The sequence below is a fragment of the Copadichromis virginalis genome, linkage group LG10 (genome assembly GCF_057382275.1).
Source record: "Copadichromis virginalis isolate Kocher_CV1m ecotype Utaka linkage group LG10, C_Virginalis_male_GT1.1, whole genome shotgun sequence".
Classification (NCBI taxonomy): Eukaryota; Metazoa; Chordata; class Actinopteri; order Cichliformes; family Cichlidae; genus Copadichromis; species Copadichromis virginalis.
The window spans coordinates 15814878-15835166 of NC_140627.1; the positions used below are offsets into that span (position 1 = coordinate 15814878).

General features: G+C 40.4%; 1 protein-coding gene across 5 annotated transcripts in view; it reads left to right on the plus strand.

The window, feature by feature from the left end:
- Positions 1–20289, plus strand: part of LOC146700110 (neurexin-2-like) — a 131409-nt gene that overhangs the window by 14847 nt on the left and 96273 nt on the right. For 3 of the 5 annotated variants that reach the window (XM_085470171.1, XM_085470174.1, XM_085470173.1), the window contains exons 2-3: positions 10106–11196; positions 12186–12206. In XM_085470171.1, the coding sequence (XP_085326297.1) occupies positions 10497–11196; positions 12186–12206 (721 nt within the window). In that variant the 5' untranslated portion in view covers positions 10106–10496. Of the gene's footprint in view, positions 1–10105; positions 11197–12185; positions 12207–17751; positions 17782–18020; positions 18033–20289 lie in introns of all 5 variants that reach the window. The other 2 variants (XM_085470175.1, XM_085470172.1) reach the window with 2 other exon arrangements.

A 20289-nucleotide genomic window follows, 5' to 3' on the forward strand; every position in this document is an offset into this window, starting at 1 on the left:
TCTCAGTGTGCGGAACAAGACGGTCCCTTGATGTCTGAGTTACTCAACTACAGACTATTCCTGATAAATACCAGCACTCCTTTTTTTTTTGTCTCCCCATAGAGGAACAAACGTCTGAAAAGAGGCATCCATCTGTGTCTCACGGTTATTTGAAGGAATCAATTCGCTGTTACACTCTGTAATTACTAAAACATGCAACTAGACATACATTAATGATTCATTATGAGACAACAAACAAAGCAAAACAATTTTTTTTGTCTACAGCTCTTCCATTTATGAAAACCTATGCTAAAATGGCAACAAGCAAAAAAAGGAAAAAAAACCAAAACGCAATTAATGACAATGTATTTTAAAAGGAGAGCTTCAATCTTCAATCCAAACTAGATCAAAGAAAAATTCCTAGTGTATGTAGGTCAAACTCGTCTTTGTTTCACACCAGGCCAGATTAGATTTTACTTCAAAATTGGTTAATTAAAAGTGTGTATCATTACTGGTGTCATTGTTTCCGTCTGTAATTTAGAGTAATTCTGCGCTCACTGCTCAGGTTTTCGTGTAGTTTCTTCACTCAGAAGAAATGCTGCTGTGCATGACAGCCAAACTTAAGACCATGAACTTAATAGGCACAGAACAGACAGAATTATGTGGAAGGGTTTTTAGCAGCATTAAATAATCTTATATCGTTTAGCATTTGCCTCCACAGTCTGGTGCATGCCACAAATTTCAATATGCTTTCTTAGATTAGAGCATTCTTTGAAAAAGCTGGGATAAATCTTCCTTTGCACTTACTGTAAATATCAGCAGGTTTGACTGTGCTGTAACAAAGAAGGTACAGCACTGTGCAAAAGTCTTGTTTCATTACTCATTTATTCATAATTTAATAGCAATGAGAAATACTTTTTTTTTTTTGCAATGTTTTAAAGTGGTCTTGAGCAGTAGTTCTAAATATCAGTGCTTTTCTTTGGGTGTTTGCTGCTTTTTTAACTTTATTCATTTTCATCCCAGTTCTTGTACCTGACCACTTTTATTTTCACAATTTTTTATCATTCAAGCAAAAAACAGACAGCTTACTCAATGTGATGAATCAGTGTTGTGTCCACACATAACAGACACCCGAAGAACCAACTTTAAATTGTATCTTTACAATTTGTTTCTAGCAGCCTGTCACAAACACACATCATTTGTTCCTTTTTCTTTAGTTGTATAGAAACGTAGTTGTATGGAACGATAACACAGTTTGACAAGCATAAAACAGTATTTTTGCACCAACAAGGTGATTCCCAAAGAGCTGTTAGCCAAAACCTGGCATATCTCATCATTGAGTGCAGTGTGTTTTTAACAAATGCAAGAAAAATGGAAAAATGGACAGTTGGAGGATAAAAGATGAAGTGAAAGGCCTCAAAAACCATCTGCAATGGTGCAATATCTAAAAGTCATGTCCTTAAGAAATAGGGAAAATATCCAGCAAAGACCTTAAAGATGCATCTGGCCCTTCAGTTGATCCATCTGCTGTTCCCTAAAGCCTCATCAGAAATGGTCTCAGTGGAAGGGTGGCTGTCAAGAAGCCATTCTTAAGGAAGGGAAACAGGGAGAAAAGACTGGAGTATGCCAAACCTGAACAGGTTTTATTTGGTGATGAATCCAAATTTGAATGTTTTAGTTCAAATTGTCATCAGGAGAGAATGTTCAACAATGTGTATTTATAGCCTGTAACAGTGCGGGGGCTCTGTCATAGATGATGGCTACATTTTCAGCCACTGGTGCTGGAATTTTTGTCAAAATTGATGGAATTATGAGCATATAAAAGTATTATCAGATTATGATCCATAATGCATTACCATCTGGAAAGCTGACTGGCAACAGCTTTATTTTTTAGCATAACATTGGCAGTGTGCAGTGAAATCATACCTGGGTATAAAAAAACAACCCATAGTGGAACACTATCAGGCATGGCATGGCCTCGCCAGAGCCCAGAACTCAGCGTTATTGAAGCAGATCATCTCGACAGAGAACAGAACAAAAAGGCAGGCTACATCCAAACAAGAGCTTTGAATATCTTTCAAGAAGCCCGGAGAATTATTCCTGAAGACTAATAAATGAGGGAACTTGCCTTATAAAGGCGGTCAACCTTACTAGCATTGTAGAAACTTTGTTTTTGCCTTTTCTGTTATATTTCTATTTATTTCGTTTAAAGAGATAGCTGTCCTTTTCCAGGCACAATATAAAGAAATGAGGGGTGGCTCAAGACTTTTGCACAGTACTTCAGAGTAACTCCAAATAACCCCCATCACCCTAATAGAGACTATTTCTAGAATGGAATCTTACATCAACATAAATACTTAATGAGATATTTGCAATTCACTTTGGTAATTAATATCCGAATTTATGCCTAATTTTGCTTCCAGCATCACTCAGAGGATTACAGAGGTGTAGTAGGAAGTCAATATTTGCCAGAGTGCTTTCACTAGGTGCACAGACCCATGCCACAAGTAGATTGGGCATGCATATTGAGTGCAGTTTTCCTTACATTTGCTTCTATAGGCCTATTGGAATTGTTTTCATAGTCTAGCAGGCTCCATTTGGAGAATGGCTGAATATTCAACCTCCACTGGTCGTCTAATAGAAAAAAATGATGGATGAAAAGAGAGAGCTAAACAGCTGGAGAAAAATAACCATGTGGTACATTAGGTGCAAATGCAGGACTCATTGTCATTGTAACCCAAGAACCTGCTCGGATAAATTCTAGATAAGAGGAATAATTTCAGAAACATTTGCAGTTCACTGAAGCGTGAAAAAGAAACCAATCACTGCAACAGAGGCATACTTGAAGACAAGAAGACCTTGAGCTCCGTCTAAATGCCTCAGTGACAAGCAAACACAGACTCCATGTATGATTAAATGAAACATACCATGCAACAGAATATCAGGCTCACTTTTTTGCAATCTCTTGCAGGTTATTCTTAAGCATTTTCCTTTTGGTAACTTCGCAGTCGAACTCCTGTTTTGCTCTTTCACCTGCTTATTCGGTTTATCCAGATTCAAAAAAATTGCTTTAAGCTCACCGCTGTGTTCGCTGCCATAATACTGAGTATCACTATGATCCCTCCTGTTTGGTGTCAGCTGTGGAGTCAAGAAAAACAGTTCAGTCCTATCCCTAGCAAGCCTGTGTGTGTGTGTGTGTGTGTGTGTGTGTGTGTGTGTGTGTGTGTGTGTGTGTGTGTGTGTGTGTGTGTGTGTGTGTGAAATCTGTTCACGTTCAGGCAGTAATTGCTGAACCTGTAGCCTCTCTGACCACTTCTCTGTCCTTCCCCAGGGTATCAGGTTGACTTTTACTACCAGCAAGTCATTCATGCTGAATTTCTTTAGCTGGTTGTGACCCTGATGTGATCCCAAATGTTCCATTTAAGAGAATACAGTATCTAATCTGTTAGGAAGAGGAAGTTGGATTGGAGGTTTTATGTGGCAACCCCATTACTCTCATTTTTTAATGATCAGTGCCAGTGGCTTGTGATTATAGACTAGGATACCAGCAGCAGTGACATTCCACATAAGTCATTTGGTAACTCATCTTTATTCTCACCATAGGGATCATAAGGCTAGACCACAAAACAAAAGTGTTGAATATCATCCTTATAATGTATACAAATGTCTATTGTAACAATTACTGAGCCAATTACATGAGATTGATACTGGATCCCTCCTTTCTTTCCATTTTTTTTTCTTTGCTTCTTTTTTCTTCTTTCTCCCAACTAAACAAATTTTCTGTCTGCTGAATGGAAATGTAATACTCTTATTTTCACAGGCCACTTTGGTATTATTTTTTCTGTACTCTGCATCAACTCTTGAGTCATCGCCACATCTCTCACATTTCTACCTGTTACCTGTTATGTTTATATTTATTCGGATGCTTCGTGGTCGCCTCGCTTCCTCCTTTTTCTGCTTTAGCAGCTCTGTGGGCCAACATTGCGTTTTCAGTGTGCAACACGTCCCTGCACTGTCTTTTCTCCTTTATTTATTTTCTTTTATTCGGCAGCACTCAGGCTATTTTATTATTTATTATCATTTTATTTCTCACGACTTAAAAAAAAACCTTCACTCAGCACGATGGAATATAACATTTATTAATATTATTATCGGCTATAGATAATAGTGTTGTTTTTCCTTGTTGCCGCAATTGAATTGTCAAACGCCACGCCACATTTATACCCACACCTACTGTCTCTTCCTGTCATGCCTTTTTTATATTTTGAATTGGTGCTTTTTTTAAATTTTATTGCCACTCACCCACTCACAATTTGTCTGTCCTAAGCACGCACGCACACACATTCTTTTCATATCTTAGTGAAGACATCTAATTGACATCATGCTTACCCTAATCCTAACCGTCAAGAATGAATGCCTAACCCTAACCCTCAGCCTAAATCTAACCATAACCTAATTGTAACCCTGACGCTAAAACCACATTTTGAGCCTCAAAAATGCCTTCAAACTCGAGGGGATGGGCATTTTGTCCCCATAAGTCACTGGTGGTCCCTACAAGTATAGTGGCATGCCAATTTTCTGTCCTCACAAAGATGTCTACGTACACACACGCACACATACATGCATTCAAACCTCCTGACATAAGCTGGTGTGCTGTATTTGTCATGTTTGTTGCATATTTGTGTCCTTGATGCATTTCTGCAGTGTATGTCTGAACTATGTGTTGCAAGAAAAGAAGAAAAACCAGCAGATGTTAAAAAATAACTATTAATTTGTGGGCTGTGTTGTAATAATTTACATTTTATCCATAAGATTTTTGAACAATGTTTACTTTTAAGTACGTTCATTAGCACCAGCTGTGTAGGCTGGAGTAAAACATGGTGCATTTGTAATGTGTCTCGTCCACCCACTTCCCACAATGATTGACCAGCTGTGCGCCTCTTACTGGAGAAAGAGGTCGGGGTATGAACTTCTATCTCAAGCTGTGTTTTACTCGGGAGAGATTGTCTGAAAATGTGCAGCTTTATTCCCCATCTCCACTGTCTACAGCAGTTGGCTTTTCTCCCCAAATTTGTGTGTGGTGATTTGGAAAAGCTATCAACACACTGAATATTCATTAAGGTTTAACTTTAGTTCATTTTTTTATTTAATTCACAAACAAAAACTTTATGACCAAGGCTTTAGTCATAGAGATTGTCATATAACCTTCAGTCTACCTGGAATGTCTGATGCAAAGTAAATAGTTCTGTGATTGTATATCTGTGGTAGTTTATAAAGTGAGCATTATTTTAGGTCACTTTTACACCTATTGTTGGTTTTCTCTGGTCGGAATTAGTTGACGAGTTTGTAAATTTGTAGCTTTTTCCTGTGGTTTGGTTTGTGAACTCCAAAGGGCGGGAGCAATAAAAGTAAATAGATGAAGAAGGTGCTGCATTCTGGATTATTGGAAAACAGAATTTACGTTAATTTCACGGCTAGTTGCTGGGCCTTTCCACATCTATAGTACTTTCCCACAATTAGAATAGAAGCGTACGTGGCTACGGGATGTTTTTAGCTCAGACTTGTAACGTGTGCCTGGTAGTTCGTTCAGATGTGAATCAAATCACATTCAAACCATAAATGGACTGCTCTGGAGTTTGTTTGGAACCGTACCAACACCACCTCCTCCAAAGGGTCTTGGTGTGGTTGTTTTGGTCCGAGTGCAAAGACTGTGTTCAAACAAACCACAAACAAACCACACCAAGGGGGGAAATTAACCAGATTTCCATTTAAATGGACTATACAACTGTAGGTGTGAAACTTGAGAAAACAAACCAGAATTCTTGAAGATGATATATGTAAGGATAAAAAAAATTGTGTACTAGTAGTTTCATGTACACTCACCGACTAGTTTAGGTACACCTTGCTCGTTCTAGGTGTGACACTATTTTCCCTTCCGAACTGCTTTAATTCCTCATACCACAGATTCAACAAGGTGCCGGAAACATTCCTCAGAGATTTTGGTCCACATTGACATAATAGCATCACACTGTGGTTGCAGATTTATCAGCTGCACATCCATGTTTTGAGCTTTGTGACATGGTGTATTATCCTGCTGGAAGTAGACATGAAAAGATGGCTACACTGTTGTCATAAAGGGACGGACAGCAACAGTACTCGGGTTGGCTGTGGTATTCAGACTCAGGTGGTACAAAGGGGCCCACAATGTGCCCATCTGCTTCATGGTTCAATGTGTTCTTCTGCATAGATTGGTTGTAACGAGTGGATCTGAGTTACTGTTGCCTTTCTATACCCTCCAAGCAGTTTGCTGTGTGACCTCTGGCATCCAAAACGCATTTTCTCATGCTTCAAAAATGCTCTTTTCTGGACCTTTCTCTGTAAACCCTAGAGATGGTTGTGTGGGAAAATCCCAGTAGATCAGCACTTTCTGAAATACTCAGACTAGCCCATCTGGCACCAACAGCCATGCCCTGTTCAAAGTCACTAGAATGACATTTTTCCCCATTCCGATGCTCGGTTTGAACATCAGCAGGTCATCTGCCTGAAGGCATTGGGTTTACGTCATGTGACTGGCTGATTAGAGATTTGTGTAAACAAGCAGCTGAACAGGTATACTTAATAAGGTGGCCAGTGAGTGTATTTAACTGATACGATTATGTATGATGATCAAAAGCAAACAGTACAGCAGTGTCTCTTTGCCGTTGTATTGATAATAAAATGTCAGTGATGTTTGGTGGCGTTTCACTTCACCATAGCAATATACTGCATCATGTTAGATGTATGCATGTAAGAATTATGCTGTATGCGTCCTACTTTTATGGTATCACTACTTATTCAATTTTTTTTTATAGACAGAAAAGTATGACAGCAAAATAATTTTAGTTGTCAGAAAAAAGAACAACAAGAGCTCAAAAATTTAGGGCAGATGAAAAGAAAGGCTATTGTTTTCTGCCACGTGAACCAGTGACAGTGCAGACAGACCTTGGTAGATTCCATGTACCAGTCTTCTTCCAGTGGTGGAAGAGAGAAGTGTATAATGTATCTGGTTTTGCCATCAAATTGGCTCGGGGCACCACTAAACGAGATTAATTGAGCACCCCGAGTGGCTCCCAGACCAGATTCTGACCCTGATGGGTAATTGGCCTGTTGCTTTTAATGAAGAAAGTGCATGTTACCCAGTGAGGAAAGCCATTAAAATTTACAAGCTTAACTGTAAGCACCTTGCTTAGACATTGAGACGTCGTTATTTTGTGATCAATAGTGAGGCCTATTTGAACAGGGAGTAGCTGACCTAGGTCCAAACACACACACACACACACACACACACACATGCATTGAGGACTCTAATTTGTGTTCTGAAGCATGTAATTCATTGAACTGTTATTGTGTTTTGTTTTTTAAAGTCAGCAATAAATCGGTGATATCATTCAGTAAGATCAAAATCTTCACAGAAAGAAAATTAGAGGAAGTAGAACAGGTCGTTTACTAATCAGAAGGTTTCTGATTCAATTCCTGGATCTTCTACTCTACATGTTAAAGTATTTGTGGGCACAATGAGTCGCCCCTAAACCATCAACTTGTGTATAATGGTTAAAGTGTTCTGACTGCTCAGATAGTATGTTAAAGCGCTATGTAAGTCCATTTATCACAGCGTTTGGGCTGAATTGAGTTTTTTAAAGCACTGTGATGCTTCTTTTTTTATTTTCATGTTAGTAGGAGTTTGAAATTAACAGTATCCATGACAAGACTTACTTATACCCAAGATTTGTGCTGAATCAGCTTAAATATTTTTTCCAACAAGTGCAACAAAATTACATTTCTTGACTAGTCCCTCCAGGAAATAAGGATTTGCATGTTTCATCCACCCTGTCTCTGTTGGCTTAATGCTGCTTCAGAAATGTTGAGTGTTGGTAAGATTGTTGAGAGCAAAGGGTGTGGGTTAACGGGACACACAGCTCAGATACGCGTACAGAAGGATGCATTTGGCATAACCAGTGCACTTAAAAGTGTGATTATTTGAGAAATGATGTTTCATATAGATGTCATTAACTGTTTGAAGTTAGGTTTATATTCAAATGTCAGCTCATCCTCTTTTAACTTTGAGAACTCATGCTTAAATTCAGCCAGTCAAACTGTGCACTTGTCATACGCTATAATATGAAATTTCTCCTGCTCAAGATTTATTTATACTACCTGCCCACACATTGTAGTGATATCTTAGAGTGAAAATGGCTCGTAATGAGTATACAGGACTTGCAGCACAACACTTATGTGCACGATGTCTTTTAGTAGCACATACCTTCTTGTTACTTTGTGTCTCAAAATACTAATATGTTTTTTTTAAAACATCAAAGCAAGCTAGTGTTGACCGCATATATACAGCCTGTGAAGCATCTGACACGCCATACCTGACCCTGGCAAATTGCAATTCATCTTGTGAGGAGGGTGTCAGTTTTTATGACCTTCCTATTCCCATGATAAACCCGTCTATCAGAAGGATATTCTTCCAGCCTGAAGCCTTCTCATGCTTTAGGGAAAAACTTTGATTTATTTGCTGTAATGCACTCTTTCTTGCAACATCTACCTTTAGCAGATATAGCTAACTGTAGCAGTCCCTCATCTGCAGGATACCCAGTAGAGGCTGTAATTCCCAGCAGACTCAAACACACATTATATTTCTCTCTGTGACAGAGATGAAATTGGGCCAAACTTGCGTGAAATGCTTCTACTCCTGGTGGAGAAACATCCTTAAATGAGAAAAAACTCAGTTTGACACAACAAAGATTATTTCCTCTTTCAGACAAATTAGCTATTTTATGTTTTATTGTAAAGCCCGGGAGCTGTAACTGTGGAAATTATTGACAGCAGGCTGTTTTTATTGGAGACTGACTCATTAGATCTGACTGGATCAGTACAGTACCTCCATTTCTTTGTGTTTTTTTCCCTCTTCTTGAGATGGGGTGACTTTGGGACATTTTTTGAATTTTAAGCGCAGACATCTCAACATTCACTCAACACCCTCCTTTTCAAAATCAAACATATAGTGAGTTTCATCATACGCGCGCTATGTGACGTGCAGTATAAGCATCCTTCAGATCTACTGTCGCTCAACGCTTTTACTCAAACTGGTTGTAATTGATTGTAGCTGCTGATTGTGGTTTTGATCACTTAATTGAATCACATAGTGCTATTGCGCTTTTATGTGTTTTTAATAGATTTTGTGTAGCCGTGGAGTTCTTTGGCACAAAGAAACAAGCTGCAACAGGCTGAAGCTGTACTTGTCTGTATTCATTATTATTGGCTTTGTTCTCTGCAGGGTAATGAAAATATAAATAAACACTACCCTCGTTGTTTAAATAAATTTTTTGCCACTTGGAATATGTCTAATTTCCTAAGAAATAATTTTATCCTGCTTGACACCAAACTGAACGGTCTTAGTGAGTCATTGCAGGCTCCGAGTACAGCTGACAACTGGTACATAACTTTGTTTGTGTCCCTAGCCCTGAGAGGCACACCCTCTTTTGTTATCACAAAGTATCGAATTTTGCTGTTTGCTTGTTTGTTTCGAACATAGACCCTGTCCTTTTCAGCACTCTCCAGCCTCTAGCCTGCATGTATTTTTTAGCTGTAACGTCTTAGCTTGAGTCTAGGGACTGCAGAAGGCTTTAGGGGCTCAACATCACTGAAGTTACCGAGGCCATGGATTGTGCTGGAACATCTGTGCGGGGGGGGGGGGCTTATAAGTTGTTTTTTTCCCACCAGCTTATTGGAAATCAACACAGGTCTCAGAAAACTAGTGAGACCCTCAGTTTCCCTTTCTGCCCAAAAGCTAAGGAATAAGGTGGGGTGCCAGGATTAGGGCTATATGCTAAAGCCATGTGTTGAGGGCCTTTTGCTGGAATCTCTAGGCTGTAGATGGTGAAAGTGACCTGTGATCATGTGAACCAGAGCTAAAGGCAGGCATTTCAGTTCTTCGTAACACTGACAATTCTCTCTTGCTTTCATCTCCATGTTCCCCTTCTTGATGCTTCATTATCTTTGGTAATTGATTTGCCACGTGATTCATAATGACTGTGCTGTGCAGCATTTCCAATTATTCATTGCACGCTCTTCTTTCATGTCTTAGGATGTTGGGATGCTGAGGAGAATGGAGGCTGTACCTAGGCCGCGTGCCTAGCTAACCCATGAAGAACTGACAGGAACAGTGCTGGATGGAGGCCAAGACACTGGATGGCGAAGACGAGGAATCACGCAGTGCTGTTTGTTCTCTTTCTCAGCCAATCCAAAGTAGATGCAAAGTGTTCTGTAATGTGCCTCGGCTGTTCACTCTGTCACGAGTCACCCAAGGAGAGATGGCAAAAAGAATCAGGATAGACAGTCAAGGCTAAAGAAACTCTTATTTCTGCAAACTGTAGGGTTATAAAACAATTCTAGATATATTGATAGCTTTTCCTCACAGCTGTCTGTTGGATTCATTGGAACTAGAGGCCTACACTAGATAATAGATAGTCAGCATCATGTGCAGCAGTAAAGGAGCAGCTTCCTGGTTGTTGTTAGCTGGATTGGTGCTAACAGGAATAGCTTTGGAATATGAGGGGGTTCCTGGTCAGTGGACACGTTATGGCCAGTGGGATGCTAAGACAACAGGTGAGCTGAGCTTTATTCTCAAAACCAACATCAGCAAAGCCCTGGTGCTCTATCTCGATGACGGGGGAAACTGTGACTTCCTGGAGCTTCTCATTGCGGACGGGAGGCTTCAGTTGCGGTTTACCATTCATTGCGCAGAACCCGCCTCCCTGCACACGGAGACCCACATCAACGACCAGCGCTGGCACAGAGTCCTTCTCACTCGTAATTACAGAGAGACCAAGCTGGTGGTGGACAACGAGGAGAAAGCGACTGAGGTGAAGTCCAAGAGAAAAGAGATGGCAGTGGATAGCGACCTCTACGTAGGGGGAATCTCACCTGACGTGCGCCTCTCAGCCCTGACTTCCAGCACTGTCAAATATGAGGCACCCTTCCAGGGCTTTATTGCCAATTTGAAACTAGGAGAAGCGCTACCAATACTGATGGATGGTCAAGCTGTCCATAATGATCTGGAGTATATATGTGACACACATTCTCCATGCAGCAACAAAGGCCTGTGCTCCATCGACCAGGGAGAGGTTTTCTGCGACTGTATCAGTACTGGCTACAGGGGAAGGTACTGCCAAGAAGGTGAGAAAAATACCATGTGTTTCCATGACTTAAAGGCAGTAAGATTTTATTTAAATTGTGCTTCTTTTGGATTAAAAAAGGGATTGTCTGACTAAGGCAGACACAGTTATAAGGGTAAATGATAAAAGTCAAAATACAGTGTGACAACACCACAAGCATGAAAGTTACAAAGTCAGCAATTAGAACTATGAGCTGTTCAGCGATGTCTAAAGTATAAATAGTTCACATATTTTCACATACCTTCCAGATATACAGTGCATACCTTCACTGAGCTCCTGAGGATAATCAATAAAGCCCACTTAACCGTAATCCAGGCCAGAGTACACTACAGCACCGCTTAGAAGCCGCTCGCCTGCGTGAGCTCAGCTCTCTCAGCAGTTATCTTCACAAGTCAAAGGATAACAGCTTTCTAATGTGATAGCTGTTTGCATGTTTTCAACACTGGCACGTTGAATGGGCCACCAAATGGAGCCCCTTTTCTTATTTTGGAAAATCTGCTTAAAATAAAAGGAGAAAAGAAGTGTTTTAAAGGAGCTTAGACACTTCTCGTTACCTAAGGTATAAAGATCAGAAAATGGTAGTGATTAAAATCTTTTCCACTTTGCAAAAACACATTAGGGTCCCTCTTATAAATGCTACTCGTGACTGTTTGCTTAGCTCAGAAGCTTCGCAGCCTTCTTCCAAGAGTCCATGCGATGTCCTTAGTGGCTAAAACGAATCCTGGCATCTATATCTGAGATCACGCATATGGGACATTATCCATCACAGATGTGATACAATACTATCATTATACCGAGCGAACAAATTACCGACTTTCAAGGCTCTGGGTAAATCATGTGTCACCAGCATGCATGCTGTGACATAAAGAAGAAGCTCGAGGAAGGCATGGCATACCCATCAATGTTTGATGAGATGCAGATAGTAATCTGGCTGTGGATTAATTCTTCATATCGAGATTAAACATGTCTGTCTTTCATTCACTCCTGCAGCTGTCCAGAGAGAAGTAGAAGGTAAGACAATGCATTGTTATATAATGAGCATAATGATGAGCATAATTTGTTTGCTGTGATGCTCTTATTTGCAGAGGCTATTACCGCAGCATCAGTGGGTGAGAGTGTGTTTCGGTTATTATCAGGTTGTTATTGTCAGTTTGGACTGCAGTTCTGACATCCTACAAATTAAGCTGAACGGAGATATACTATCACTGGTCACAAGGTCACTGATGAAAAAGGGCCTAATGTGCGGAATGCTCATTGTATATATAATCACTGTGCTCAAGGTGACTAGAAAGGTCCGCCGAGTACGTGGGTGTCACACAATAGGGGTTGCATTTATATACTGCATCACAGAGAAAGCAACTGTACAGAAATGCTTTGCTTTAATATTTATACATTCTATGTTTTCCTCTCCTGGCAGTGCATATATATCTCAAGAAAGCTGCTCTGAGGTTTATTAAGTCTTATATGCCATATATCTCTAAGGTAAATAAGTGTGTTTATCTCTAAAATGATGCCATTTTAGAGTTGAATGTACTCTGGCGCTGATCGCCACGGCCTTAACGTTAATACATTTTGATAATGCTTGAAATGTATTTTTTGCATAGGTGCCTTTTTTTCTTAGAAGAGACACTTGTCTCTGAATTGCCAGCATTGTCAGTCACCGTAATCAAACAGGACTGATTTCTAATGAGGTGCACATGCTGAACGGAAATGAGGATTGAGAGCCGCTAGGAAGATTTGTTTAGTTGGCATCCGAGTGAGACATCCATATCCCCGGTAGGAACTGCTGGTTCTGGTGAAAGGACAGTCCAACAGACTCAGGACACCAGCACAAGGTGTGCCGGACTGTTGCACATGATAAATCAGTGTTACCGACTCGAGATGTGCACCTGTACACACCTACTCTCTCAAGTCCTGCTTGCGGCGCTTACATTCGGAGTATGACAGCAAAGATAAAAATGACATTTTCTTCATCTGCAGTCTTCTCATATGCCTGTGTTGATTAAATATACATGGTGTATCTGGGTATATTATTAGATGCAGTATTTATATGATACATGATTTGTTACTGATTCTCTCAGTGCAGGATTTCAAACTTATGCGGCTCTTGGTTTGTACTTTTCACCAACAGTTAAAACAGGATTCATCGCTGCACAATTTGCAGAAGCGAGCATTAATCATTGTTAATATTAGCAAAGATGGCATGGCTCTGCTCACAGCAAGCAGGCACGCATTATTAAATGACATGCTGCAAAGAGAGCACATCAGAGTGTTTATTGGATTAAAGCTTGACATGGAGACAATCCCCAAATGCAGAATGCATGAAAACAAGAATGACGGGGGGAAGAAAAGAAATACTGACCAGATGCTTTTTTTTAAATTTCCTTCATATCACTCATACACTATTCTGCAGCAAATCTCTACCCTGCTGGCCTTGCATCAACAGAAATAGACTAATCTATGCATTATCTAAATTGCCTTCCCCCTACCCCAGAGATGACAAAAATGGTACGCTACATGCTATATTTGGTCTTGGCTGTGTTTTAACTGGTGCAGGAATTAGCCTTATTTGTGTGAGGAATGCTTTAAGCCAGCAAAAATCTTTTGGCACAGCAGGTGAGTCGTCCGAGTTGTTCATCTACAGTATGCTGCACGTGGGCCTCCCATCGATCCGTGCGGACAAAGGCCATAGTGGGGCATGCTTAGATGCCAAGAGAGTGCAGCATCCCAAAAAAAAAATCAGGTCTGTGAACAAGAGATAAGAATAGCCACCTCACAAGGTGCAGCAAAATCAGTCAAACATATAGGGGAACCTTACGCAACACGCACTGCCATGTGCAAACACACTATCATTGTGTTATTTCCTCTTCAGATTTTCAGTTGTAAGCACAGAGTAATGACGCACTGAGAGCTTCTGGGATGATAAGGCAAGCGTCAAAATCTTCGAAAGAAAGGACACGAGCGGTCCTGGTGGGTTTTGCATCTCTTCAGCAGCACTGACCTTGGTCTAATCCCTCATTACAACAGGCTTCATAATGCTGTACTTTTCATGCAAAAACAAATTTAGCAAATGCTAATCCTCGTGAAATGGTTCTTTCTTCGTAGTTGCTTGCTAATTAATGTCACAGTAATGACTGAGAGGTCCTTCAACATCTGCATTTGTTTTTTCATTATACTTCTTTAATTAAACTTACAAAGGTAGCCTTGCTTACCTTGTTAGAATCATTTCCAGAGTTAATCGCGTTATAAATGATTCAGAGAAATAAAACTATTATGTTTTTTGTTTTGTGTTTTTTTGGCAGTCCCACTAACATAAATTCAGCTCTTTTCATATGCTAAAATGTTTCAAAATCATGCTAGTTTCTCTCAGCCTTATATATTTAATATAAAACATATATATGTACATATTTAAATTATAATGTGCTTTTACAAGTGGGAAAAAAAAAATCTATGAAAAGAATCCAGAGCTGAAGTGTTGGAGGAGGGGAGTGAGGGGAGTTAGCGGTCTAAAGGTCAGCAGCAGTGCACACGGAATAGCCTGTTAATACAACGTTTTCGGAAGCACCAGGCCTTCCTTCTGTAGCAGTGTTTGTTCGCATGTTTTTAGGTGCGCTCTTTAAACTTTTGCTGGGTATATTTGCACATGAAATCGCACAGGTCAAAAAACTTCACCTGCTCCAGGAATCTGTGGATTCAAAAACCCTCGTCATTCACCGACTGAATTACTTATTTTCAGCCAGCTCTAACTGGGATGTTGCCAGAGGTGCATTATTCTTGAGTGCTTGAAAACACAAAGAGTTGTTCTGCAGCAGCTTTCCTGGTTGTATGTTTTCAGTATCATAGATTTACTCGAGGTCAGGAGGTGCAGATGTTAAGGTGTGTGTAAGCACATAAAAAAAAAACAACAAAAAAAAAAACGTGACTAGTAAACTATTGACGTAGAAAATCGCACGCTATTGTAGAGTATTGTGACCAATACCATCACATCACAAGGTAAATGAGTTGATTTCAGAGTACTTTTTACAACAGCAATAACAAAAAACTCCACCTTTTTTGTATAATGAGGTCAAGTTAAAAGTATCCTAATAGTAGCATTTTAATAAAGTGATATTCAGTCGCTTGGTTTCTTATTTTATAGCCTACTTTCCAGTGTATAGCTTACTGGTAGGAAGGATAGTTTATATCCATACAGGCTTTCCCTTCTAAAGGGTATTAGCCAGTTATCTCTGCATTTTCACACACTGAGATTTGGATGTAAGGCACAGCCAAGCAGGATGCACGTATTCGATGGGTGGCTGCCTTTGTACAAGGGAAGCAATGGCACCACTCCTAATCCCCTTATAACTCAACTCCTAGGAAATGCATATATTCTCAAAGATTATGATGTTGACTTGGGTATTTCTGTTCTGGTCAACAACATTCATTCATCTTACTCACGGGTGCGAGTCAGTTTTGCTTGACCCAGAGCTCAACAACAAGTAAGTGAGTCAAAATTTGCTTCCGTCAAAGCCTTTTTCCTCATCTTCATATAAATGAAAGACAGATATTTGCCAGCTTTGGCTTTTCTACTGCATTTGCTTATTATTTGGATGAAGGGAACCTTATTCCTGTCCGTGAGGACCAAAGGCAAAAGCATGGAAAGAGGATTTTTATTCTTCCCGCTATGTGAGCCAGTGGTGGCTTACAACAACAGTGTCTTTGTTACAGTTAATGGCACTGTATGCAAGCCTCCTTTGTAGCCCCTTGAAGCTGATGCCGTGGCTCATCTATGCTGTGTGACGCTCATAGCAGAATGATAGGCAGAGGATAGAGGCAGACGGGATCTTAATCTAGTCACATCTTAGTACTGCTTTTGAGTATGAGATCACCTTAGGGGTGATGAGGGTAAGAAGAGGTGACATCATTTATGTATATGTACGTTGGCCTGTCATGTGCAGTGCACAGCCGCAGTGGGGGTGCACACAGCAGTGCTTTGTCTGCTCTGCAGACAGGGCTGCTGGTGAATCCTGTCTAAGCAGAGGCTCAGTCACTGGCTTTGCAGTGGCACACTGTATCAAAAGCCTACGTGTTGGCAGGCAAGGACCTTCCCAGGGGTAATCATGTCCATTCCACACCATGAGTTGCAGCATTAACAAGATTGTTGAGTGGGACATGCGACGAGATTTGTGCAAGAACAACCTGCCCTCTTCATAAGGTTTTACCTAATGACTGAAATGGGGCTGGAATAGTGAGTAAGACTTGCTGTACAAGGGTCTTAGAGTGCTGATGCACTGATGAGAGGTGTTTGTGTCGGCTCACACAGTGGGGCTCATGTGCTCAGCAGAAGTGTTGCATTGTGTCAGCCCCAACTCTTTGATATCGGGAAAAGCAGGAGAGCTAGGCTACGCCATGCAATTTCTGCCTGACCTACTGAGATGTTTGTCTGTGTTTCGCTGTCAGTATATAGCACACGATGCATTGAGAGATTTAAGCTGGTTGAAACTGGATCAACCTTTGATGAGCAGTGCACGCAGGCTAACCTGCAGGGTTTTGACTGCAGTGTCACTCACAACAAGCACGTGACACGAAAACAATGTTTGTTCTCAATATTTGCTTTTAGAAGGCATTTCCATGCAGTATTTATGAGTACTATAATATGATCTCATGAAGTAAACTAACTGTTAATCAGTGCAATTAGCTCATATGTTCAGCACAGTAGCCAGTGCATTCAGGCTAACCCCTTTGCCCTGCCATATGCCATAATATGGAGGCGTGATGTGGCATTTTTGTCTTTGGCTGACAAATTAGAAGATGGTTAATATTTAGTGAGGCTTTACCGGAGTGCAGCATTGCTTTTTTCTTTGGAATTAAAAGGTTACGTGTGACAGCCTTAGATGTATTGGTGTTTATATTATTACATTAGGGCACAGACTTCAGGCTCCACTGTCAAACCCCGCTGCATTAGATGGTAAATCGTGAGAATAAAAATATGAATGAGAGTCGCTAAAGATTTAAAGGATAGGGAATGGTGCTTCGTCTGTCCTTTTATGAAATGGTGCCATCTGAAAGGTTAAATAGGCTCATCTGGGTTGGCTGAGCACTTACATGCCAAATACTCGTGTGGAGAAGTGGAGATCAGGAGATAGAAAGATCACAGAAATCCATGAACTAGCATTACCGCGGGTGATTTCTTTCTTCTTCTTTTTTTTTTAAACATTTAGTCTTTACAGTCAAAGCAGTTTTATGTATAGCTGGTACATCTCAAACGCTGTCTGCATCAAATAAACATACAATATGTGTTCCATTAGAAAAAAGCATCTATGAGAGCAACTACCTGCGAGGGTTGCACCTGTCAAGATGTTTTTTTCTCTCCTTGCCTTCCCTTTCCTCCCTTGAGATGTTTGTCTGTTTTTAGTTTGATTTCCCCTTTATATTTTAATTTGAACTTTGACATCCGTACCTTCCCCAGGATGTCTGTCACAAACTGCAGTCCAACATTGTGACAATGCTTTTGTTCTCCCGAACCTCTTTATGAACTTCCTGTTTTCGTATCCTTTTTTCTGTTCTTTCCCTCAAGGTCTGGCGCACCTGATGTTAAACCGCCAAGGTATGGGGTCTATTGGTTTGCTTTTCCTTCCCAACCACCTGATCACATTTCCCTTCCCCTGAAATCATTTTAGTTAACTGTGCTGCACTAATATTTCCTCTCCTCTTTTGTCATATACTTGCCTATTCGTTTTTTGCTTCCTCTCATGTTATGCTCACTATTCATAACAATTTTTGTCCGTCAAACCCTTGTCCTGACCACTGACTGAGCTACTGGAACATCACCTTTGACCTCTGCAGTTATTCGCCAAGGTAATGCATTTATGCTCATTTGGTTTCATGGTGTTTTCAAAGGAAACAGGTGTCAGTAATAACAAAAAATACATTTATATATATAAAGGTATCTCATCTTACAAATGTGAAGGTCTGCAGAGAAGGGAGTTTATTTATGTAGGTGTTTAGACAGACATATTATGTGAGGACTTAGTTTGCCTTTATTTTCATTCTTAAGGTTGTTGTGTGCATAATTGAATTTTCTTTCTGTTGCACTGATGTCTCAGACGTGTTATCACTGGATTGTAGATCAGTGGGAGATTTTAAAACAAAACAAAACATTGTTGGAAGGTTGTGGGATTTTTTTTTCCTAATGGAGGATATTTTTTCAGGGAGAGGTACCACTGTGGTCCTCTGGTTGGAAAATAAAAAAAGCAGTAACATTGTGTCATGCCTATGTGAACAAATAACAATTATACCAGCTCATTTACAGGTGATGAAAATACTGAATATAATTGTATGATTTTAAAACTGAATTAAAATAAAGCGTAAAACATTTTCTGCAAGGCATACTTGGAATATAGGCACTTTGAAAAAGGGTGGATGTACTCTGCTGTGGTGAGGCTTTTGCATTTCCTCCACACGCTGTGAGATTTAGATAAACTTCATCATCCTGTCTCCATGGAGATCAGTGTTGTCTATAACGTACTTGGCTTTTCTGACCCCCTCATGTTGACCACACAGTATTTTCCACTGTCCCAGTTCCTCGGGAAAAATTGCTCATCTGACCAGAAAGAACAGTGGTGTCGGGTTATCATCGCAGCTTCTGTACTAATGATTTTTTATTTTCAACCCAATTATCCTTGATTATGAATAATGTGCAGCCGTGAACTGAAATAGCTGCGTATGTCATCTTTCACTCTCCCGCTCGGTGAAGATGGAATAAAAGAGGGTGTGGCAGCATCCGCATTTTGTCACGCATATGTGAACAAATAACAATTATACCAAGATCATTTACAGGAGATGAGAATGCTTCACAGAATGAGGTTTTTCACCATATATAAATGATGCAGATTGAAGCCGAGCATGACTGTGACATTACAGATTAGGGTCTAAATCTTTTTGGTAGCCACTAGTAGCAATTAGTCTTTATAAGACCAAAAACATAATGTTCAGTTTAAGCTTGTGCTGTAATCAATGGATATTCTGACAGAACAGTGTGGGTGAATATACTGTACGCCACTACGTCCTCAATCGTACAAAGATTAATCATCTCTGCTGTATTAGAAAAATGCTGTTATATAAAGCATATAGTACATCATACAGTAAGTGTGTCCTGAAGCCAACCACAGTGCGATTTGTCATGAAATGAAGCCTAAACGTAATTGTTCAATTTCACGCATTTAAATGAAGAAGAAGTTGGTAATTGATTGTGGAATCGAGATTTGCAGAAATAACCCTCAATGCTCAAGCAAAGCACAGTTACAGCTGCAACACAGAGCGCTGCACGCCTGACCTCATGGGAAATACATGAGACATCAGCGCTTTATTCAACCATCTCATGTTATAACAAACATTTGTTATTAACTGTGTTCCACCTTCAGCCCCGGGGCGCATACTTGAGCGAGCGCTCTCAGACTTAGTCTCTATTTGTTTTGCCACAAATATGCAGACTTCTGGAAATTGAGAAGCGGCAGCTTGTGAATATTTCACTCCCACACTCCTTCGCCAGCGTGTGCACCCAGATGAGATTATTCAGGCACAGGTGTAGCTTGATGACCACCTACAGAGCTACACACCAGTGGTCAGCAGCTGCCCCACAGCCTGCTCGCATTCTGCCTGATAACCCAGTCCCCGCCTCTGAGCCACAGACAAACGTTACCAGCTGCATCTGTGCCCCCGGCTTTGCATCATTTTGAAATTAATCTGCTGTAAACCTTAATATTAATGAGCAGCGTGAGTGGTGGAATTTGTCTAATAGTAACAGTCTTCTCACCTGGTGGCTGAACCCTTTTTCTCACCTCATGGTATGGCCATCAGGAGCTTACGTATAGCTCCCAGCAGCAGAATTATAAATAAATCTTACACTGACTGTCTTAGAGTTATCCGGTGTTATAGTAACATCCAGGATGCTTTCGCTCTCCATATTTTGTAGCTGCACGCTTCATTGGATTGGCCATGAGCAGTGTCCTTCTAGAAGGACTCGCTTGTATTTGTATCCTGAATTTAGAGGGAATTTATTTCAAAACCTTGGGCTGCAAGTAGATTGAATGGTGTATAGTAAGACGGGAGTGGG